Genomic DNA, 24,940 nt, shown 5'->3' on the forward strand with positions numbered 1-24,940 from the left:
CCATAGCATCCATAGAAAAATTGGAGAAGTACTCAGTATGGTACTGAACAGGTGGATAACAAGGTGAATGATGAACTGGTGGGACAATTGAATTCACAGGGTAATGGCTGGCAATTCTGAGTCTAGCTGGTGGCTAGATCATGGTGACATTCCACAGGGATCAGTGCTGGGAACCCCAAGAGATGGTTATTTCAGAACCTGGCTGACACAGTGCAACCTTACCCTGCATGGCTTGTTCCTTGAGCCATAGGTTTCTGGCTGACTGGACAGCCAGGGAAGCTTCTTGTGAATTGTCCCTAGATTTACTACAGGATTCCAAATGGACTGTGAATGGAAGTAGTGTCTTACTGATAATGGCACAGGAAGTAGCTGAGAGAATTTTCTTCACAGCCAAAATGCATTGTTTTTGCTAAATCACAGCAGTCCAAGTCTGGCTTTTGGAAAGATAAAAATCAAACATTTGTGGATTCCAGAAAGGGAGCCAAAATAGACAGTAGAATAATATTACATTTTTACTGTAATCTTGCTATTTTAGACTTAAGTTTAGAAATGTTATGTGCTGTTCATTATGTCCTGATCACATTTACTTAAATTTCCAGTAGCGGCAAGTTGGGCAGGATTTCCACTGTTGGGGTGTGTTTGCTTTCAGAAGGTTTCAACCTCTTACATTTTGGGAAATGTGCTAATTTGCAGGTTTAGTTTTGTTTTAGTTTCAAAGACAGTTCCTGCATTGCTGAACTTGTGCGTGTTCAGCAGTGCCAAGCCCAGGCCCTGCCTCAGCTGCCTGAAACGTGTTTGCTGTGTGTTCTCTTTGTGAGCTCCCCACCAAAAGAATCTGATGTTTCTCTGGGACCAGCCTGTCTTCATGCAAATGAAGTGATTCCTCTTAAAAATGTCATCCCTTAGTCAAGAATGTGTTCCAACATTTTGCTTATAAAACGGAATGATCTCTGTTGCCTCAAGCCTCTTTTGAGATAATAAACAGAATAATTGCCCATGATAAGCACTTTGTTTAGGCTTTTTTCCACACTGAGTCAGCAGTAGCTGATCTGACTTTAACTACCTTGCATGACAAAGTCCAAGCAGAGCATTTGTGGCCATGTGGGCTCCAGCAGAGACCAGGGACCTTGCTACCAACTTTGCTTTTTGACTGATTTGCTCCAACTGCTGAAATTTGCAGTAGCGTTTTCTCAGGCATGCCCTGAATGCCTCTCCATGACAGTCTCTGTGCAGCCTTGGACATTTGGAAGTGATTTTATTTCCCACTGCATGCTGGAGGCTTTAATGTGGTCATCTGAGAGTATTTGTATAAGCACTGCTGGCATATCAGGCACTCCAGCTCCCTCCTTCACCCTATTCTCCTGCAGGCACCCAGCAATGTGTCCAGCCAGCCTACTTGTGAGCTGAAGTAAAAACAGAGAAAAACAAAGTTAAACATGTTTACATCTAACCTTGTTCATGGGATAACTCGAATGAGTTAGTTTAACTGGGTGCTTTTGAAATAGACACGTCCAAGACTGGGGTAACCAAAAGAAAAGGACCAGTCTGACTAAACTTTGAGCAAGGCTGCTTCTGCAGTTTCCTGCCTTGTCTAGAGTGTGTGCAAGGGTTGACTCTTGTTCAGCCGCTCAGGACCAGTGAGGTTAAGATGCAGATACCATCTGCACCATGATTTGCTTTTAGGGAATTGAGTAGTGTAATAAACATTGGATAGTGCTGTGGGACTGGTGAGAGAAAGCCTTTTCACTGGATGGGATCCCAGTATTTTCTGCCTTTGTATTCAGCATGTGTTGGATCTTGTAATAAAAACATTGTTTTCAATTGTTCTGTGTTGGAAAAGAAACTTATCCATAAAAAGGCAAGCAAAACTTCTCTTTGCCCTGATGGAGACATAAATTCATGAACCAGTGAGAAAAAGGAGAAATAGGGACCACCAAACCAATTGTAGGGTAATATAGATTTCATTCAAGTAAGTGTAGAAGCAGTTGCATACTTCAGATATTGATTCACAATTAATTTGGAGGTTTTAAATTGTATCCTAAGCATAGTTTTTCCTATTCAGTTTCCCCCATTCAGTCAAAATTGAAATCACAATGCTGAGTGGAATTTAGATTTATTTATTTAGGCACAATTTTCTGAAAGAAAAAATCCCCAGCTGCCGGGTCACACTAAGAGAGCCCTTTATCTGACACGTTGTTTCTTCTCCTAATTCAGGGTGTATTGTTCTGCTGTTGCTTTCTGCTTCTGGACTGCTGTTTAGAGCTTGGAGGCTGGGTTTTCCTATTTGGTGAAAATCTGAGGGTGAACTCCCTCCCAGGCAGAAGCAACTGGCCAGATGCAGTAGATGGCTTTAGGAAGGCTTCATTGATGGTCACAGCAATTTCAACAATTAATTAAGTCTCTTCTTGGGAGTTGACTTGCACCTTGATGCTTCACAGTGTTTCTTCATACTTAATGGTATTTGTGGCCTCTGCAGAAAAAGCAGTTGAGCCTGTAATTTTCCAGCTGAAAATACATATTTTAAAATTATTTACATTATTTAAGAGAATACCCTGGAACTTTTCTTCTTCGAAAGTCTTGCAGCTCCTTGTCTAGAGAGCTGACCTCCTCAATCACATTGAAACTCACCTGGACTTTAAAGCATTCAACACCTTTTATTCTGTGGAATGCTGTTAAAAAGGCTTATTAATTGTCAACTTTGCAAATCATCCCCTAGGATTTTTTTAAGCAGGAACATTGGAGGATGGATTAACCCTCCCCCACCTCTTTTCCTAAGAAAAAGTTCTGATGAAATCTGGTTTCCTACAGGTTTGTGTTTTAAACTTTGTGCCTGTGTACATTCCCATAAGTATATGTGCCTGTGTGCGTTCCCATAAGCAAGGGATTTGTTCTTACCCACTTTTTTACAAGGGAGGTGGGCAATAATTTGGAACTCCCTTCTCTTCCTAAATGCTTATGTGCACAAAATCGGCCAAATTGTGCATCAATTCAGTCTTTTATTTATAAAGTATTCCAGGTTCATCCTCATGTATGTAACTGTAAAGTACTTATGTGAATTCTCTCTGTTAGTCATCATTAGCAAGAATTGCTTCTGTGCAACAAATGCAAAATAGATTTTGTATTTGTCAGCACTCCCGAAAACTGATTCTCAGAATAATTGGTGTTTGTATTATAATTTGCAAGTCACAGTAATTATATATATTAGTATTATAAATGATATATATTAGTAATATAAAAGATAATACTTGATTACTACTCAGAAAAAAAATTACCAAAAAAAGAAAAAGAAAAAAAAAGAAGTATGATTCTTATTGGAGTAAATGGTTTTCCCCATTGATTTAGTGGGATCTGGATCATGCCCTGCATTATTGTTGCAGCAGGCTGACAGTCAAACATTATTAAGCCCGAGCTCCTCTCGTCCCTGTCCTGGCAGTCTGTACACATGCACAGCAGTACATCTGCAGAATGGTTGCTAGCACGTATCATCTTTCATGTTGATTTACTTCTGCACCTCTGCTTTGTGAGTCAGCAGGATTAACTTTTGTAATTCATATCTCAAAACTCAGCTTTTCATTTTCTAGCTTTTTAAACTTTAAAACCACTGTATCTGTGTAATCTTATATTTCCTTATGCTTTTCACAAACTAGCATGAAGATGACAGAGAGAGGATGAGAAGACCCCTGTGCAAGCAGTTTTATTTCCAACCCTTTTTCATTAAATAACTGTACCCCTTCTGTTCCAGTCTCTTTATGTTAAACAATGCAAAAGAATTGGACTTTGGTTACACTATGCATCAAGAAGCCCCTCCTGGCAGAAGAAAGCCTAAAACTGGCAGACTGCTTTCAGTACCAGTCATCATCTTTTTTGCTTTTGTTAGACTGTGTTCTCTACCACTGTAGGTCTGTTAGCCTCTAGATTCCTTTAATTAGCACATTTGGTAGGACCAGTAAAAATGTGATGAAATGGAGTTGCTTTGATGCCAAATCCTTTTCTTTTCCTTGTCATTTCATCTATGACTCAATGCTGTTCATGTCTGCAGAAAATACTCATATATGCAGGTTTTGCTCGGGCCATTTATTTTCTTCAAGTAGGTCACTGAAATATGTGTTCCTGTCCTTCATATACCTGCCATCACCTCAGCTGAGGTGGTGGTGGTTCACTGCTTCTACTTTTTATGGTGCACATTTTTGTGGTGTCATTTTTCCTCTTTCTTTCTGCCTGTCTTTCTTTCTTTCTATTTGTTCTGCTTGGTTCCCTGTTCAGGCCTTACTTTCCTTTTTCCATGTGCAAGTTGGGAACTAGGAATCAGTGAAAGCAATATGGGCACAATAATGTGAAGTAAGTAACTTTAAACAACAAATGAAGCAGCAGTAAATTTTTAGGTGTTGCTTTCAAAATGATGTGGTGAAAAATTGAAATGATTTCATATGCTGTCTTTTAAAACCCTTGTCCTGCTGTTGGCTTGAGAATTAACCTTGAGAGAGATGTACCTGAAATGAAAACAAGCTCCAGTACAAGCAGCCCAAAGCAGACGAAATTGTACACACCTGGTCTGTGCATGACCTTTGACACTTGCTCATGATGGCTGATGGACATTGACAGCCATCTAGCGGCTGGGACGGCATGTTGGGTCCCCTGTTCCCTTCCTCCCCTCCCAGTAATTAGTACAGCTTCAGTGGTGCCGCCAAACTGAGTATGGCAGTGCCTGGTGATGGCAAGCTGCTGATGTTAGCTTCTGTGTCTGAGGATCTGGTAACTTAGCTGTAACTGACAGTTTGCTGATAAATTAGATCTTTAAAGTTAAACTATACTTCAACACATATAGCAGAAAAAAATTGCATTTTACCTACTGTGCTTTGCATTGAAATCCTCTTTCTGAAGGTTGGTTGTTGCACAAGCTCACGGATGAATGAGTCCTTAAATGTATCATTGGGTATCTCTCCCACCCTGCTTTTTATATTTGCAGGCTACTTTGAGACTCAGTGAGTTTGAATCCTGTCAGTTCTTTAGTCAGGTCCAATACCAACTAGAGTTGTACTTTTTTGTTGGTAAGAAAGTAATTGGTTAATGGCCTAGCAGATCCCTTTGCCTCATTAAAAATTTCCAAAGCTGCTTCTCAAGCCACTCAGCACCTTATGTTACAGCTCTAGAGGTAGAAAGAACATGTGATATATAAAGAGTTTGTAACTTGGTCTCTGTGATTAAAACAAACCTGCAAATTTGCAAGGCAGAGAGGAAATGGTAGAATGGTTTCCTTTGCTGCCTTTGCTGCTCTGGGTGTAGCTGGAAAACCCGCCTGCAGTTCAGGCCTGGGAATAGAATGTCAAAATGTTCTTGTGAAAGGAGCTGGCTTTGAAACAACTGCCCTTTCCAGGTTACTCTTTCAGTGTAATGCAGTCACAGCAGAAAACAACCCCTAGGAGCACCAGATGTAATCAAAATATGTACTATTGCGTTTTCTGGCGAAATTATGAGGTGGTAGGTTTTTTTCTTTTGGTTTTGGCTTTTTTTTTTTTTTTTAATTGGCATCATATCTACAATCTGATAGGGAAGCATACTTCTCAGTAGCTTTCAGAAGTTGGTATGTGCTTTTCCCGCTGCCTTTGTCTGCCTCTTTCCCAGCCGCTGAGCAGGACCCAGGCAGGAGCTAGTCACCATCTGGCTCAGCTCTGATTTGCCAAAGCAGTTGCTATGTGGTTTATTTGAAGTTATGACAGAATGCTGACTTTGGGCTCAATAACTTCGAAATTTCATTTATGCAAACTGTTGCTCTTTTGAACAGCACAACAAGTTCTGTGGGTGATATGTTAAAGAAGACATAGACCATATGCCAGACATCTGGGGGGAAAAGGCTAAATATGTCAGACAGTGCATTATGTCATGCTCACAAGGGAGAAATGAGAAGAATGGTTTCCAAAATATGATCTGCAGTTTGGAAAATGATTCTCACAGTGTCATAAATGGACTGTGCAGCACACTTGGTTGATGTCTTTACTTCACACTGAAAACATTTCCTCCCGAGCTTCTGCAGCACCTCTTCTAGTCATTTAGTCTGTTGGTGTGATAAAACAATTTAAGAGGAGCTGACCTGGTGAAAATTTCAATTTGAGTTTGTGTTAAAAAGCTGTTAGTGATGGCAGGCAACAGTTAATGACACATCTGCTCCCTTTCTTCGAGCTTTGACTTTGATGGAGTAACTGGGCTTGAGATGAGGCACGAAGCTGAAATTCCAAATCTGCTCATATTTATTACTTTGTAATTTTCTGTTTACATCTGGTTTAAATTAGGACAGAAATATATAGAACAGTGAAATTGTCTTTGTGCTTAGAGCTGTTAATTTTTACACTAATAACAGGTTTGCTTAAACAAACAATGGTTATGATCTTTGATTAGGCAGATGTGTCCTGTTTATATGATTGACTCTACTCCCAGTCTTGTATCAGTTAGAAATTAGACCTGTTTGGGAACTTTCAGTAGTGGTTTTAACTAGATTGTCCAATTTCAAAGATATTTTCGTTAGGAGGGATTTCTGTGGTCAGATGAAGCTCCCGCCCACGTAAGATCAGTCTTCTCTGCAGCATCTCAGGGGTCAGGACAATAATTTTTGGACTGTGTGTGACAGCTTTGCTGTGTGTGACTCAGACACTGTCTTGGCACTGGGATTCATGGTTTGCAAGTTGTGACACATGGTCTGTGGACAGCCTGGGGATGGTTCTTTGGTTTTGCAGCTGCTTACTCCTTTAGGGGATGAAATATTTCATATTTGAGAAATTTAATTTCTCAAAATGAAAAAGTCCTTTCTTGCTGCTAGGCCATTCTGTGAAATGTTGGATACACAAGCAAAACTGTCTACTTTACTTGTTTTTTGAACTCCTTCTCAGACATATTTTAATTTTAGGAGAAGATTCCAAGATATACCCACCTCATGATTAAAAAAAATCCAAACATATCCAGTGTGTTTGGCTACAAAGTAGGAAGAAAACAAAGGCAAAGACTTATATGTGGTAAAATAGTACAAATGTGAGTGTGACTGTGTAAATAAGTAAATAGAGAGGATGTATGCATATAATCAGTCCATACTGGTCCTGTATAAAAATAGTGACAAAAGATGGTCTTTCATATATGGTTATGGTCTTTCATATGGTTAAAATATCTAAGAGGTATTTTGTACGTAGTTAAGATATATTCATGGCAGTATTGTGTGTGTGCTGGGTTAATCATGTGGGGCCATGACCAGCTGGATTATAAAAACTGGACATAAATCATGTGAGGAGCCTCTTGTTACTCAGCTGGAGACCCTGCTGTAAGTACCACTGCAATGGGTGCTGCTGATGCCTCTGGACAGAGGCTGGCTGTCCTGTTTGGAACATTTGATTCTCCATGCTGGTATTCTCCCACACCAGTAAATAAACCTCACTCAATAAATGGGATGGTCTTTTTTCTTTCCCCCAGCTGCAGCTGTGTCTGTTGAGCCCTGTCCCATCTGGCTGTTTAGGTCAGCAGGGAGCAGGCAGCCTGTGCTGTTCCAGACAGAAGTCACAGGTTCTCGTCCCGAGTCAGACCTCTGCAGTGAGCTGTGCTCAGCACTTACACGGAGCAGGGAATTGGCAGGAGCTCCTCAGGGCAGAGGGGACACCCCACTGAGCAGAATGACATCCAAAGACTCATGAGGCAAAGTTCCTTTGATAGTGTGGAGAAATTGGGGACTCTATTTTACTTCTTTCTGATCAAGAAATAAGGTGGTAAAAGAAGAAAGACACATCTCTTAAAAGTCCTTAATACTAGCTTTAGCTATGCTGGTGCGTTGTTTTCTCTGCGTATATAATGCTGCTTCTCATCTCCAGATGTGCTCCTTCCTTGTCCAGTCTCATTCCTTTGATTTCATGGTTGGAAAACGTGTTGTATATTCTCTCCTCTGTCCCAGGAGAAGATGGTGAAGAAATAGCCTGCACTCAGAATGGACAGATGTACCTGAACAGGGATATTTGGAAGCCCTCACCGTGCCAAATCTGTGTCTGTGACAATGGAGCTATTCTTTGCGATGAAATCCAGTGTCAGGATCTGCTGGAGTGTGAGAACCCCCAGGTGCCCCCAGGAGAGTGCTGTCCTGTGTGTCCCCACACACCACGGGACTTTGACCCCACCATAGGTAAGAGCCTTTTCTAGTTTGAGAGGCAGCCCAAAGAACTAGGAACCTTGTGATACTGAAGTTCCTAAAGCTGTTTTTATGGTGAAAATTTAAGTCTGAAAATAGCATATACTTAGCAGTTATCCTCCCTCTTGGGCTGCTCCATAACCAACTCAAAACAGTTTGCTTTGGACTATGAGTCTCATATAAGCCCAAATGGCTTTAGAGCTAAAAGGTTGATCTGAAATGTCTTGATATTTTGAGGAGGTTGAATTCTGGCTTCTTTTTGTGTTCATCTAAAACTGAAAGGTAAGTATATGTAATAAACATATTAAGATATGTATATATATTGAATATATAACTATATATAATAAGAACATTCTTTCAAATGCTCAGTTCAGGGACCCTCTAATAAATGTAAACTGAGTCAATGTAAAATGTTTCCCCAAAGTGAAAATATCCTTTTGTGAGATATAAAAGAAGCATGAAGTATTACTGACTCCCTATTTGCATATTTTCTATTATATACCTTAAAGATTAAGTCTTTTCTTCCTGAAGAGACTTGGATAAAGGAATCCCCCCTCAATTTTCCTAAAAGAAAATTTTCCACCTTGCAATTAAAGCTACATAATACTGTGTATTGAATTATTAGAGCTACATTCAATGCATAATAATTAATTTCTTCAGGAGATATAATTGCTGTTGATCAGCTTAATATTGAACAAAGTAGAGATAAAGACAAAAGCAGGGACTTTTGTAATTGAGCGGTGGAGCAAGATGTGGTGAGCATTAATAAAGAGATGGTGCATCTTGCTCTATTTTGGGAGGCATTGGGCTAACACCAGCAGGGTACACCCAGCAAATATAAAAGCAGTATGGATACATTCCCAAATTCCTTACTGTTATTCGAGGCATTTATAAAATATTTTTCTGAGGGATTTTTGTGGGCATGAGTGTGGCTATATGGCTCTGAGTGCACACCCATGGTAGTGCAGGTGCTTTCTACAAAAAAAAAAAAAAAAAAAAGCCAAAAATCCCTCACTGAACTCTGTCTTCTGAAAAACACCATGTAATATGTTGTGGATCCATCAACGGTTATTGTTGGAGTCAGTAATAAAGCTTCCTTTGACGTCCTGTCAGTCATTAGGCCAGCATCTGACAATCCCCCACAAGACACTCTGCTTTCCCAATGTGATTTTTGTTACTCTGTGCAATGAGGAAAAAGGCTGAGAATTAGAGGACATTTTTGTACAGTGTTGTGATTCCTCACACCTGGAGCAGGGATTATGTGTGTCCCTGGGAACTCTCCCAGCTCCTTGTAGGTAATGCACCATCCTCTCTGCCTCCAGGATCAGGGATGGCTCTAGCTGCAACACCTTCACTCAACTCTTACTGTATTCTGTCTCTCAGAGCAAAATCACTAATTTCTTCTCTTTTCTTCTTTTGTCCTTTCTCATAGGTAGAGGAAGAAAGGTAAGATTTCCTTTACTTTTTTGGTAATGTATTGCTACCATTAAAATACTCCCATGCATCTCCTTGAAGCATATCACAAAAGATACACATAATCTCTGTTAAAAACATGTAGTTCTTTCTCTTGGCCTTCCTTGGCAGCAGGGGAGATTACAGTCCACATGAAAAAAACATTGGGATGCAGGCAGAAATCCAGATCTTAATATAGAGAATCCCCTGGCTGAAAATCCCTGCTGTCTACATCAAAGGAGTTCCAGTTGGACTAGTTTGGTTGTGTCACCTCTAGCAGTGCCACAGGCGGAGGGAAGGGACCATTGTGTCAGGAGATGCTGAACTGTTAAAGTTTGCAGCTGGTTTTTGTGCTGAGGCTGAGCTGCCCAGTGGGCAGGAGGTGGCACTGGAGTCGTGTGTTCTTGCCCAGAGCCATGGTTTTGTGGGCAGCTTCTCTCATTGTGTGCAGTTAAACAAAGAGAAGACTTGCTCTTATAGAAGAAATGAAAAAGCATTCCCATAAATAGGCTTCTAAGATAGTAAGCAACTGCAAGAAATAATTGAAATAACTTTTAGATGATCCATAACTTTTAGTTTATGGAAATAAATGCACTGTACCCAACTTATTATTTATTACTTGATAAGCAAGGCAGGAAATTTTTTATCTTTGCAAAGCCCTCTTTTTTTCCTTAAATAAACAGTTACCACCAGTAGGTCTAAACCCACTTATTTGTAATGTAATCATTGTCAACACATTCAGCTCAAAGAAAAGTCAATTGTCAATTGAAGTTGTCCTTCACTCTGAAGCTATGCAATAACCTGTCCCTAGGCTGCAGATGGATTTCTATATCCATGGATTTGATGATATGTATTTTAATTTAATATCTTGAAGAAATGGAATCTAAAGGCTGCTCTAGGCTCTGTATTTCACATGAATCAAATCATCCAACAACCAAGCTCCAATGTACTTTCTAGCACTTTCTAGCAGTTCTAACAGAAAAGTTAGTTTAGTTTAATTCTTTCAGACAGTATGTTATGCAGCTAGAGGATAATGTTAATTTATGGCCTTCATTTAATCAGTGTCCATAGTCATTAAAATAACACGAATTATTTGTCACGGGTACTTTAAATTAGTCTTGTATTTTTAAGGAAGCCTTACTCTTATCACAGTCACAGGGATGGTATTGCTGAAACTAGTGCTGGTAATTGTACTTGCACTTCTTTTCTGGCATCTGATGTTCTGGTGTCTTTTTCCTACAGGGGCAAAAAGGAGAACCTGGAATAGTGCCACCTGTAAGTCACTATTTTCTTCATCCATCAGCACATTCTAGAAGTGCACATATTAGTGCTTTAAAGCAAAATTTCAGTAATGAAGTAAATACAACAAAACTGTACACCCTAGGAATGAAAGGAGTGGAATTAAGTATGCTGTTTCACATATATAACATTAGAAATTCCTGTTATTTGTTAGTTCTTCTGCCATAATCTTTAATTTTTATGGTTAGATTTTTGTAAAAGTGTAATGGTAAGTTAGTATCTAGAAAGGGGTGAAATATAATTTGATTACCTATTTATTCCTTTCTAGTGTGAAGACAAACAGATTTAAACAATCAATAATTTGAGCCTAAACAGTTGTAATTCACTTATTTATTTAATCTTTTTTAGAGGAGCAGTGATAGTTCTAAGATTTTCCTAACATTGCTAATAAAAAGACTCCAAACTGGAAGATAACTAGTGCAAATTATATTTACTACATTTTCCCCCTTTCCCTAAAAAGCCTTTTAACTTGCTTGGTACTTTAATGTCCTTCCTTGCTATTTGCTTTTCAATGACTGATTTTCTGTAGGGCAGTCAGGACAGATGCAGCCATGACGTGTAGTGACTTTGATTTATGTTCCCTGCTCTAGGTTTCAGGCATACGAGGCCGCCCGGGACCAGCCGTGAGTACTTTTTGATCTTCTGCTTCTCTGATGAGGCATCTGCCACTGCCTGCCATGCCTGCTTTGTGCTGGGAGGGTGATATGAAGGAGGATTCTGGATTCTTCCACACCTCAGTGGGTGCTATCTGCAGAGCCACTGGCTCTGAGGAGGCAAGAAGATGATGGGATGTTTTTCCCAGTGTCAAGTCAGCCTGTGCCTGAGTGAATGGATTGTGGCACATGGACATCTGAGGCCCTTAGTGCTGGGTGGATGCTGGGGAATGCCTCCCCAGCAGGGTCCAAGCAGGAGCAGGAGGAGCTGCAGGATGCTCTGTTCTGTGGCTGAGCACACAGCAGTCCTGGGCTAGCAGGGAGGGTGTCTCAAACCCAGCATTCAGAAAACCTTTGCTGGATTAACCTGTGGAGGACATGAGAAATGAAACCATTTTTTAGATCTCTGCATCATGGTTTTACTCTCTTTGGACAATGTCTACTTGAGAAGAAATATTGAATACTTGGTTATTATAGCTGTTGTCTTCATGATGATGTAGGAAAAAACCCATAAATTAATTTTCAAATAAGCATTGGATTTCATGTTTGCAGATCTTTTTAAATCATTAGGCAGTTTAAAAGAGACTTAATATTTCTGGTCTTTCTTTTAGGGACCTCCAGGCTCACAGGGTCCACGAGGAGAACGAGGACCAAAGGGAAGACCTGTAAGTTATTAAATATCTCAGAAATAAAGTACCTGAAGCAACCTCAAAAGATTAAATGGCTTTAAACTGTCTCTGTGTCTTCTAGAGTTACCAAAACTGTCCTCGTATTTTCCAGGAATCAGGTAACAAAGAGGAAAACATTTGTACTTCATCATTACTGGGGTAGATTGAAACCTGAATATTTTGAGGAATGGACAGAGGTTTAGCAGTAATTCCACCACAACCATACTTTCTCAACAAACATTCTCAGACAGAACTAGAATATCACATTCCCTTGATTAGAACTTGATGGCTGCCTGCTGGTGACTGCTGTGCAGCAGAAGCAGTGTGAGCTGTGTGGCTCAGAGCACTGCAGAAAGCTCAGAAGTTAGCAGGAGTTAATATGTGACTACATTTGTTGGTATGCTGGTGAATAATGTAACCAGCATTGCTCAGTGGAAATAAAGACTTCATAAGGGAATTTCGGTGTCTGCATGTGGAGAACCACAGAAAGGCCAAAAAGGAGTGCTTGAAAATACCCCAGGATGACATGTTCCTTTTCAAAAAGCTAGGTTGAAGAACAGAAGCTGCTAAAAGCAGATTGGAGAGTCAAATCATTGTAATTTCAATGTGGATATTTTCCTAGCCCTCAGGAGAGAGCAAGCCAATACTGAGGTTAGGCATAGGCCTATCCCAGACTCCCTTGCCCTGTTTCCAGTGTGTGCCTGTTGTCTGGAGATGGTAATGACATTGTTAAAGCAGTGCAGGAAATGTGCAGCCTCTCTGACATGCTTGCCAAGCTACTGCTGCTCTTCAGATCTCCAGAAGACATTTGTCAGAAGACTGAGTATCAAAATGCTTAATAGAACTCTGAGAGTCGTTGTGCAGTCTTGGGGTGCACAGAGAAATCTTGACTTGTGTTTTCTGAATGAGGCTGTGTCTGAAGTGCTTTCCTAAAATGCAGTATTGCCAATGAGATGCTAAATAAATTCTGATTCCTGCCATGCATCCCTTTTGTCTCTACAGAGTGGTGGCCACAAGCACCTAAAATCCCAAAAAGCTGTAAATGGCTTTGAATCCTTTTGACACCGGTTATTATTCTGCTTTCAAGGAATAACACAGATTGAGAAGCAGTCAGCTTCTTTGCAAAAGTTCCATCCTCAGAGGTTCTGATGAGCTGTGTGTATGCCAGAGTGTGGGTCTGAGACCAAAAGCACTGAGACACAGTGACTACTAGTGCAGGGGTTTATTTTTACTTGTGGAAAAGAAATGTTAGCTCACACCTGCAGTTTATGTTATGAAAAAAACCCTCATGGAGCAGATAATCTTGTACAGACTGCTCTTGTAAAATTAATCTGGTTAAATGCATTACTGACTGGGGACGTTACTAATGCGCTGAGCACATTTCCAAGCAGTTTATTTATTTCTTCAGATTGTTTTTAGTTGTTCTTTCAAGTCAGGCTCCTGCTGACTAGTGAGCAGAAAGAACTCACCTTAGTGTGGATCTCCACCTTTTAGAAAAGCAGGACCCTTAGATGTAACATGGATTCAGGAATATTAGCATACTTTTTACACCAGATTCTTTGTTAGTGTAACAGTGAGAGACAGCTAGGGAATAGTATGGCTGCATTTTCAAAATGCATCTAGGGATGTATTCTGTATATCTAGGGAGGGGGAGTTTTGGAGCATGATGACATTTTAGTTGTTAACAAATGGTCTTTTGAGGACAGAAAATAAACTTGGACATCCTCAGACCCATTCATATGTTTTTCTTTCCGTGTGGATTTACACTCAATTTTACTTGCAGTAGCAGTTCAAGTAAATAGAAATTTGGGAGTGTCCTACCATGAGCTTCTTTTTCCTTTTATTTTTTTATAAGCAAAACCTTTAATTGTTTCCTGACCAGCAGCAGCAGTGGGCCAGAATGGGAAAATTGTGTTTTAATGGTGCCACCTCGTGGCATTTGTGAGAATGTTTTTCCTTTTTCCTTTTTCCTTTTTCCTTTTTCCTTTTTCCTTTTTCCTTTTTCCTTTTTCCTTTTTCCTTTTTCCTTTTTCCTTTTTCCTTTTTCCTTTTTCCTCTTTTTTTTTTTTAACCTTACTGAGCTTGAACTGGTGTAAGAAAACGAAAGGGTTTTTTTCTATACGTATATAACGTATAGATGCTGTAAAATAAATAAATTATAATCAATATTTTATTAAAAACCCCACCAAACTGGTTATGTACAACTAGTTACTTGACCTTGGTAATGACATATGCAGTTGCATTTTTGCTTTTGAACCAGCTTGAGTTTTGGTGACTAAAAAGTAGGTCCTTTTCTAAAAAAAAAATTAAAAAGGCCTTTTTCTTTATTAGATTTTGTTAAGGTGTCTTGTGTGGGTATTGAAAATTGGCAAAGACATAGACTTGCCAAATTCTTTATAGCCAGCTGTGATTTTGTGGGTTTTTTTTCTCTAATACTTAGATTTGTTTTCTTTTTGTTTTGAGAACAAACAAATAAGGTATCTCATTCTTTTTCTCCTTGGGACAGTAAGCACTTTTAGGTTTGGCAGTGTGTACTTGTGTTTATAACAGATACATTTAAGTATGAAGTTTTGTGCTAAAACCTTCTGCTTCCATCCAACATGCACAGACCTCATTTGTTCAGAATACCATCTATTCACTGCTCCTTCTGTGAGCCATACTAGTTCAAACCATACCACTTCAGACATAAATTCCACTGAAATGTGTTGCAGACACAGCCCTCACATCATGGAAATCCCAGCAGTCTGATTGTTAATTGTGTTTGAAAAGATGACTCAGTGAGGCAGGCTTCTAAAAGTCTATGTTTAAGGATCCTTAACATGGAAGAGCTCATTCCATAGTCTAAAACTTTATCTTGCCTTGGTCAAGTATGTTATTCCAGTGAAGAAAAGTAGTAACAAGCACTTAAAGTCTGTATTTATGATTGAAGCATGTCTGTATTGGTCCCATTACTACTCATTTTGTTCAGCTAATGTTTTATTAGCTGCCTCCATATTTAATTTGAGTTCTTATATGAGTTAAGTTGAATGCAGTTTAGGAATTAAAAGTGGGAGACACATAAAATGAGAGCCGCAGGATGGGCTCTAACCTATTCTGTAAATACTAGCTAGAGGTGACTTCACACCAGGTAACTTTCCCTGCATTTCTGGCATTATAACTGTGTTGAGAATTCAACAGTGCTATGAACTGGCTAAACCGTTCATGATGTCAAGTAGGCTTTAAAAATCCAGCATTATTCTGGAGTTTCCTAAGCCTCTGTGTATATTTACACTTTCCTGAGCTGTATTCATTTTAGAAGTGAATTAACTTCATTCTTTACAGTGGGCAAAGCCAAAGAGTTTTTCAGGAATAGTATACTCTAGTGTGGAATGATAGGAAGCCTGAGTTTATAAAAAAGCCTGTGATAGAAATTCCTGCAGTTTTCTTAAGTGTTGGATTCATAAATTTCAATCAATGCTTCTGATCTGAAGATGGGAACAGAGCTTTAGGGATGTTGTTTGTTTGAAGGTCTTTCTTGTAGAAATACAGATTTCTTGTAGAAATGCAGATTTATCCCAAAGAGGCAAGTGTTTGCCAGTTGCAGTTATTTCAGTGAATACCTTTGCACACTGCTGGAATTCCTGATTTTCTTTGTAGGGTCCTCGTGGTCCTCAAGGGATTGATGGGGAACCTGGTATCCCTGGCCAGCCTGGTGACCCTGGTCCTCCAGGGCATCCTACTCACCCAGGACCAGATGGAATAAGCAGGGTAAGTTTTACATTTGCTCTAGCTCAAAGTGGAGTGTTGGACCAGATCCACACGATATAAACTGTGACTTGCCTTTGGTTCCGTGACCACAGAACACTGTGCCCACACTTCCTGTCTCCCAGTCACAAGGGCCAGCAGATAGTGGCACTGCAAATTCTGCCAAAAACTGGGACAAGTTCAATGTGAGAAACGTGGGAAAGGATGCACCTTTCACAGCAGGTTCAGCATCTAGCAAAGCCAAACTGCCCTAACCTAGAACCACCACGAGGGTTCTTTTACTTCCACCAGCCAAGGCATCTGAGCAATAGTACAGAGGAAATGTGTGCACCAAATCAGGAATATAGAAAAGTGAAAATTAAGATAAATGAATTAGAAATAACTAATGAGAGAAACTAAAATGTGGTTGATAATACTTCTTGCTGGAAGTATTCAGACAAACATTGAGAAAATTGAAAGTTTGTGAAAGCAATGCTAACCAGCCTTATAGATACAGACAAGGTATTCTGCAAAACTTTTTTTCTCCTCCTCCTTCTATTGGATACTAATTATGGTTGATAATTAAATACATATTTGAATTTGTCAAGTGTGTTCAGTTACACATTTATTGCTGTTTTGACGCCTGTTATAATTTCTCATTCCATTGTTCCTGAGATGTTACTGAAAACAATAGTTATAGTGACAAAAATCTGCAATATTCATGTTAGGCCAATAGGTTGCCACTTTGGGCAGCATTTCATGACGTAGACACATTTCCCAACAGTTCTGAATCCAGCAGACTCAGCCCAAGTAAATATCTTCAGCACACAGGAATCTCTTAGAATCACAGAAGCACTGTAATGGATGCTAGGCTGTTATCCTACATAGAATTCCACAGAAAATAAGGAAGAAAGGTGTGGCAGGAAATCTAAGACATTTTTTGTCTGTATTCCTGTCTCTGACCTCAGGCAATCTCCAGCATTTAGAAATGTGTTTGGGGACCAATGTAATGAGGAACTGTAAATTTTGGGAGATTTGAATCTATGTTTGGGGTGTTGCTTTTTCTCAGCCCCTGTAAGCTCTGGCCTGCTGTGAATGAAGCTCTAGCTCTGAATGAAGCAAAATAAAACTGCTGATTTCAACTACTTGCTTGCATAAGAAGTGGGGCACTGAATTTTCTCCCTTCTTTAGCTCATTGGTCTCTGTTAATTGATGGGAACAGCAGTGGCTTTCAGCTTTGCTGGATAAGGGCAAGATGCTTAAAAATTCTAATTTGTCATCATGAAATCAGTTATATTTCCATTTATCTTAAGCAATTTCTGAACTTGAAGCATGATAAGTGGAAAAAAAGGAAGCCTTAGAAGATGTGAAGGAATATGGCAGTTTTGGTCTAGATTTGTAAGTCATGAAAAACCATAATTAATTTAGTGGGAAGCTTTCCTCTTTTTTGGTCATTTTATACTTGTTTAACATTAAAGTGAATACCCTGGAAATAGAATAATAAGCATATAATGTATTCATGTGGTCTTTGAAGCTTTAAACACCTCAAATTTACAGGAGAGACAAATTTTGGCTTAGTGTTTAAACCAAGGATTGAGCTGATATCACTGCAAAAGCAAGGTAAATGATGAAGATGTGACTGCATGGATTTTTGCCTTACAAACCATCACAATAACTTACAGCTAAAATCACCCATCTTATTTTTCCAGCCCTTTTCAGCTCAGATGGCAGGACTGGATGAGAAGTCTGGACTTGGTAGTCAGATGGGACTGATGCCTGGTGCAGTGGTAAGACCACATTAGCCCTGTACAGAAAGAGAGGCTGGAAGTGGAGTGCATGTTCAAAAACCCAAAAGGGAATTCATCCTCTACAGCACTGTGCTTCTTAAACCTGGATGCACAGTATATTCTAGTAGAGTTTTGCGCAGTACCTGGGGAAAAAAGTGTTTTTCTGTTAAATGTCAGCTTCTTCTCCCACCTCTATCTGTCTCTTCTGAAATATAGCAGCTACTCAGAGTAAGGGACAGGAGAAAAACCAGCTCCTCTTGAGTCACTGCAGAGTGACTGAAAGTTGTCAGGTATAACACAAAACAGAATTAATGAATATGTAACTTCTTTTCACATGTGATATCAAATCAGGGATTTTTTGATAGTAATTAGAAAAAATGACTTTCAAAACCAGCTCTTAACTCAAATCTGTGCTTTGTTGTTTCAAAACAGACTTCCTGTTTCTCCAGTAGGCCCAGATTTTTCACTGGCATCTCTCACTGTTTAGACATACCCTTTACTTTACTGGGGACTTAATGGTAACACTGACATTTTCTACTGTCTGTGAGAGCTGTTTCACCACCCTAAGTTATCTCTTCTGGAGCTCTTGGGGTTGTTTCTTAATAATACTTCTCTTCACATTTGATACCTTGGAAATACTCTTACCTTCTTTGCTGATATTTTTAACATTCATTCTGAAGGAAACCCTCCTTTAGTGATTGTACTGCCCATGAGTTTGCCCACCTGAATCTTATCCAAGTCCCTACTAGTAGCCTTCATAACCAGTTCCAATGCCATATGAAAGGTTCCAAAGATAATTTGATACTTTACCTTAGGACTAACTTTTGCAGTGATTTCTTCAAAGAACTTTATGATTAATGTCTCTCTTCAGTGAATTTGCTTTCTGAACATAAAATGATTTGTTCCACAAGTCTGCCCTATTTTGTTGCTTTCATTGTTTTGCTTAATCCTTTCACTCAGTTTTTCTCAAGGTGCTGCATCTCTTGTTCTGCCTCTTCTCTTATCATTTTCAAATATGGTTAAATTTAATGTTAATATATCTATGGCCTTACATAAAGTCTGCTAAAGTCAGTTGGCATTCACTTGCTCTTTGTCATGTTATATGACATTCTTTTTTCATTCCTTTGTAAACTGAGTAACTGACAGCTGAAAGAATGTTTTGTTTCTTATGTTCATTAGCTTTTTTTTAATGGCCCATTGATAACTCTTCTACATTTGCATTTTAAAAATTAGTAAAAAAATATTGAATTTTAAAGGACATAAGTCTTGAATTTCTGTCAAAATGAGTGGTTGTCTGTTACAGATATTTTTGTATTCCTAGAACCAAGATAATTATTTTAAAATAAGATAATGTTTTGTGTTACAAGTTACAATTAGGTTTGAGATTGTTCCTAAAAGTACCATGGCACTTTCTAAGGGACAATCTGAGTTTTGTGTAACTAACCACAATGATTTGGAAAGCTCTTTTGGTGGTTTGTATGATACATTTAAACACATCCTTTCATTACTGCTTTTCAGTTTGACTGAGAACAAGAAGATTAATTTATTTTGTCATTGATTCCATTATGAGATTCATCTGGGTAATGACATTCCCTTCAAGTGAAGACTATTCCCCTCAACTCTTATTTTGTTACTACATTTCTTTCATGGAGCTGGACAGACAGTTTGGTTATTGTGATTCCAGAGACTATGAGGTTGGAGGAAGCAGCCAAGTCCATATTTTCAGCTGCTAATGAAATTACATTCCTGTGGATTTTGGACTTTGAAGATTTCATTCAACATCTGTTTGTTTCATAATGCCAGTTTTCTGAGTAGAAACCTTTCAGACTGTAGAAATGCTGGTGGTCACTATCAGGCCATTTTGCCCTTTGTAGGGTGAATCTTGCTTGGGGAAGGTTGTTTTCCAGTGTATAACAAGTTGTGTGTTCAACAGGGTCCAGTGGGTCCAAGAGGTCCTCAGGGTCTCCAAGGAAAACAAGTGAGTGCTTCGCCTGAGGGGATTAAATTGGCCAGAGCTGAAGGCAGAGCTTGTGGTGAGAGGGGTTTGTGCATCTCTGGGGCAGCGTCCATCCTCAGTGACTTGTGGCTGAGTGCACCTTCATCCAGAAGGGAATTTAAACAAGGGCTCTGCTCCAGATGGACTCTATACACAGGAATTGGCTCCAAAAGAACAGTTTATTAAATCTTTAACAGGGTTTTAACACTACTCATTTTTTAATGAGTGAGCAGCAATGAAAATGGAGGCTGTTCTTGTTGCAGTATTGGCATGGTGTTAAGTTTCCAGTGGGGTTTGTGTATGGCACAAGATTTATCTACAGCTTGAGGGGTTTTAGTATCCAACTTTCACTCCTGTGGAAATGTGAACTGGTTCTGAATTAGAATCCAGACTCTCAGCCATAGGCTGTGATTTTCCTGGTCATGGATTTTAAATTATATCCTTATAATTGCTTTTGGAATTTGTAACTGTATTAATCTTTGGTTAATTTTAGGGTGGCGCTGGTCCCACAGGCCCACCTGGTGAACCTGGAGATCCAGGACCTATGGTAAGACCAATAAATGCAAACATTTCTACAACAGAATTGCAAATATGCTATACTTTTTAATTTCAGAACAGAATTTTTGTCATGTTGTTTCAGCTGAAACTATTAAGTAACATCAGTGAAGAGTTGTGGTGTTCAAAGCATGTTGTCATGGATCAGTGAATTTGAGTTGTTTTAAATGTAAATAGCAATGATATTAGAAACAATCATTCTTACTTTTCCAGCACAGGCCTGAGAATGGTTAGGCACTGGTAAAACCATACCTGATAGTGTAACTTACACAGAAGATGATGAAAATATTTTTTTTGAGGCAACAAAATGATTCAAAAGTAAAAGCAAGAGCCAGAAGTTTGAAGCAAACAGCAACTGTGATTTTTAATGTTTTGGGTTTTTTTCCTAAAGAATCCATCCTGTATTTTCTTATACTATAATGCAGGTTTTCTAGGGTCAGGATGGTTAGAAAGAGCACCACAAAGCTGAGCAAATGTGCTTAGGCATAAAATCGTCCTTTTTCTACATCTGTTTTTGTAAATCCAGGCTTTGAAATGGAGTAAATAGATATTTTAAGTGATGGCTAAACTGACTTCTCAACAAATATATTAATTTCTTAGGGGCCAGTTGGTTCTCGTGGGCCAGAGGGACCTCCAGGCAAACCTGGTGAAGATGTAAGTTTGTTATTCTTTGTATCTTGTTCTATTTTTAATAAAACAAACATTGGCATCTGTGAGGCAGTGACTAACCAGCAGATGTGCCTGTTCTAGCTACTATTGTCTGCTTTCCTTTGTAATTGTACTCCTCATTAAATCCAGCATCTCAACTGTGAATCTTGGCAACCATTTCGTAACCCCTCCTTTCTTTTCCTTACATGTCATCATCATACCTAAAGTCTAGCACCATCTCTATTTCTTGCCTCACTACGTTCTTAAATGAGATAATCTTTCTTGAAATCAAACATAAAAATAAATCACAGGGAGTCACTTGGAGGCATCTCCTCTCTTTTGGGATTGCATGTTGGGTTAGAAGAGCTGTAATGGTAGCACACACGTGTGTCTGGATAAGATTTTAGTATTTAACTTATTTTAAAAATGATAATTGATTATGTTCCTAACTGATGTTTTTTCTTTATCCATGTATGCATACATATATATGTAAAATGTATGTTTTATATATATTATATGGTTGTATATGTACTGCTCAACAGTAGCCCAAGACCTTACTGGTGGGTGTATATTAGTTATTTGCAAATCACAGTAAATCCATTTATAATAATATAATATGTAATAATATATATAATATATGTTTGTAATTTATAATTTGGAAATTAGTTAGAAAACTGGAGATGCTATTTTAGCCTAGAAATTAATTGTGTAACAGCTACCTTCCCATTAAACTGTACAAATTAATTGTGTAACAGCTACCTTCCCATTAAACTGTACAAGGACTTCTAAGAATCCTTGGCAACAGTTAACTCTCAGTGCAGGGAAGTCAAATCTTGACACTGCTCTAAGAACTTCCCCCATTTCCTTTGTTCGGGTGTCTTTAATTGCATTTGTGAAGCACTTTGCCTTCTCTCTGACCTGAAATTATTTTTCTGAAGCCTTTCATATTCCTGCATTCCGGTGTCCTGGGTATATTTGAACTGACTGATGCATGTAAAGGAATATTTGGCTGTGACTCTGAAGAGCTTTGATTCATCTTCAAAATATACTTGTTGGTTTCACCATATTGTTTTTGCTATTGCAATACACAGAAAATAGTCACTGTCCTAGAACTAAATGATACATGTATTAAAATATTTAAATAGAAGGAGAATCACAAGCTACAATGCTGTAGTGGGAAATAACAGCAAATTGATGCTCTGTGTGAAGATGACAGAAAGTTGACTCATTAATTCCCAGGAAAACCCAGTGGCAGCACCATCTCCTGATGACTGGGATACATTGTGGCCTCAGCCTTCAGTTTTCCCAGTTCTTGGTTAAAAACACTTTGTGAGTTAATGTGTCTAATGCACATTTGCTAGGCATATATGCAGGTGATTTATTTCACTGACATTGTTACAACAAAGAGGGGCTGCATAATATTGATGTGAATGTCCTCATTTGTTTGAGTGGAAGAATGATACACAAAGTCCATTTTCAAATCTCCAGTTTTAATGTGTTCCTTTTCTCTTTCCTTAGGGTGAACCTGGTAGACCAGGACAAGCCGGTGAGCCTGGATTTCCAGGATCTCCAGTAAGAGCATGATAATTGAAATTTTAGCAAAGTAATCATATGTTATCATATGATACTGGTTCCTTATTGCTTCATCCTGATGTGGCTCATCAGTATTGCTTTTAATTATGAGTGCAAAGTTCTGCCAGTCAGTATCTGAAGTCCCTGTCTTAGCTCACTCCTAGGCTCCAGGTTGGTGTTTGCTTTGTTGCTGAGAGGATAACTGTTGTTATATGAGATTTCTGCTCTCAATTCATGTTGCCAATATTCGGACACAAGGCATTTCTGTTAGCCTTTCCAGAGAAACTTGGAGGGAAGCTAAGTGCAAGAGAGCTTTGGTTTAGTTGCTAAATATGTTTTGGTAGCAGTTGTTTATCATGTTTCTGGACTGACATATTCTGAAAGAAAGAACAGGTACAGTTTGCAGGTCTGAGTTTCTAGCTAATTTTAAGTGTTTGCTCTGAATTTTGATCTCAGCTTAATTAATGTTTGTCTATATTAACCCTCAAAACTTGACCTGCCACTCATCTTACTACACTACTTTTGCTGAAATTTGAACTTTGATCACACAACAATATAAATGATAAAGCTTTTAATGTCAGTGAAAATGTATGTAATGCTGAGAATAACTTCAAGGCTGTATCATCTGTGAGCTGCTCAAGTGCTGCTCCTCATTATGATGAAGGTGAAGAAGTATTAGCAATATTAGTATTGCTGCTGCCCTTATCCCTCTTAGTACCATGATTGCTGGGTTTATCTGCAGAATCAGGATTATATTTGTTTTTTTTTCTTTTTCCGACCTAGGGCCCTCGAGGCTTTCCTGGTGCTCCTGGTCTCCCAGGTCTCAAGGGTCACCGGGTAAGAGACAAGGTTTCCCTCTGATATAGATGATATTTCCTGCCAGTTTCAGAATGAAGATTTTTCTTTGTATCTGTGCAGAATTTGCCTACACTACAGACGAGACAACTGTAGCAGAAATACTGGCACTAGAGAGAAAGAGGGCCTTGCAGAAAATCAGTACAATTCCCCTTTAAGCTGACCTTTGTATTACATGCTCCAGTGCGTTTCTACTCTATTTCAAATGTTCTGGGAATCTGGAAGGAGCTTGCATGAGCCCTGCCAAGCTTCAGGAGGCGCAAACCTGACAGTTCTCTCACTTTGTTGGCAAGTCTTACATTAGGGTGGGGAACTTGAGAGGTGGATATGTTTGCAACATGGAGTGATTACAAATTACCAAGTTTTCTGGCCAGAATTTTACTTCAGGGAGGAATAAATTGGTTTCCTATGGCTCAGAGCCTCCTCCTTGTTGTTTTAGGATTTTTTAAAAAACTTTTTTGTTTTAAAAAGGAAACCAAATCCAGGGAAATGTACCTTGTACAAATGGTTTCCATTTAGGAAATGTTTAAAAACTTTTATTCCATGTGGGTTTTTTTCTTCATTTTTTTTCTTTTCTTACTCTTACCACCTCAGATCCATTCTTAATACTTTAATATCAAGTTACTTTAACAATAATAGTGGGAGTGCTCTCTGTGTGTACATATATAAATACAATTTCTTTGTATTTTTATAACTTACAGGGATTGAAAGGCCTTGATGGTCCAAAAGGTGAAATTGGAGCAGCTGGAGCAAAGGTATTTTTATGGCCAAAACAAATAAATGATTAAGCATGTTTTGTGTAATACCAAAATCCTGAAAGGCTGGACATCTTTTGAACACAGCTTTGTACCCTCTCTGACCTTTATATGGGGGATAGAATTCAAAAGTGCCAGTCCCAGCTGCAGCTGGAGCTGCTTTAGGCCTGTGAGGGATCACTGGGTGAGCTGAGTGCTCCATTTGTGACATGTGTGTAATACTGAACAGCAGAGTCTGTTAACAAAGGGCCCATGCACATCTTGCAGTTCTCCACTTGGACAGTTCATGGTTCCTGTTGGCTCTATGGGACCAAGTTGAACATTTTTTAATATAATCAAATAAAGCAATGCATAAAAACTAAAACCTGGCTTTTCTCTTTCAAATTGTGATAGATTGGTTTAAAAGAAACAGGCACTGGAGAGGAGATGTATTGTAATCAAACAGACTATTTTATTAGTTTATTCTCAGAATTTTTCATCTCCATTGGCACTGCACCACTCTTACAACTTCAGATCAAAGCAGTGGTAACACAGGATAGCCAGCTGGAGCCAGTCCTTTCAAGATAGGTTAAAAGATGTTCTAAAAGAGAATAGAACACTTTTTCAGGCTTTTCCACTTTCATCAGTGCTGGTGCTGAAACATTTTTGGCCTGGCATAGGTGATAATTGAATGTGGGAGAGAATTATTCCTTTAGATTAAAAAAGTAGTAAATGAAGTGAATCTTTGAAAATCTAAATTTAAGTGTGAGATTAGTAGTTAAGGAGAGTTTGTGTGAGAAAAGATTTCTTTCCTAAGATTGCCTACCACTTTCTGTGCAGGCA

At 38.9% G+C, this 24,940-nt stretch overlaps 1 protein-coding gene across 2 annotated transcripts in view; it reads left to right on the plus strand.

The window, feature by feature from the left end:
• The window catches only part of COL5A2 (collagen type V alpha 2 chain), a 98,391-nt gene that overhangs the window by 41,907 nt on the left and 31,544 nt on the right, over positions 1 to 24,940 (plus strand). For both annotated transcript variants that reach the window (XM_005415985.2, XM_031055952.1), the window contains exons 2-14: positions 7,925 to 8,149; positions 9,588 to 9,601; positions 10,850 to 10,882; positions 11,497 to 11,529; positions 12,171 to 12,224; positions 15,864 to 15,974; positions 17,660 to 17,737; positions 19,671 to 19,715; positions 20,227 to 20,280; positions 20,889 to 20,942; positions 22,455 to 22,508; positions 23,292 to 23,345; positions 24,065 to 24,118. In XM_005415985.2, the coding sequence (XP_005416042.1) occupies positions 7,925 to 8,149; positions 9,588 to 9,601; positions 10,850 to 10,882; positions 11,497 to 11,529; positions 12,171 to 12,224; positions 15,864 to 15,974; positions 17,660 to 17,737; positions 19,671 to 19,715; positions 20,227 to 20,280; positions 20,889 to 20,942; positions 22,455 to 22,508; positions 23,292 to 23,345; positions 24,065 to 24,118 (863 nt within the window). The remainder of the gene's footprint in view (positions 1 to 7,924; positions 8,150 to 9,587; positions 9,602 to 10,849; positions 10,883 to 11,496; positions 11,530 to 12,170; positions 12,225 to 15,863; positions 15,975 to 17,659; positions 17,738 to 19,670; positions 19,716 to 20,226; positions 20,281 to 20,888; positions 20,943 to 22,454; positions 22,509 to 23,291; positions 23,346 to 24,064; positions 24,119 to 24,940) is intronic.

This window comes from Geospiza fortis, unplaced genomic scaffold (assembly GCF_000277835.1).
Source record: "Geospiza fortis unplaced genomic scaffold, GeoFor_1.0 scaffold112, whole genome shotgun sequence".
Classification (NCBI taxonomy): domain Eukaryota; kingdom Metazoa; phylum Chordata; class Aves; order Passeriformes; family Thraupidae; genus Geospiza; species Geospiza fortis.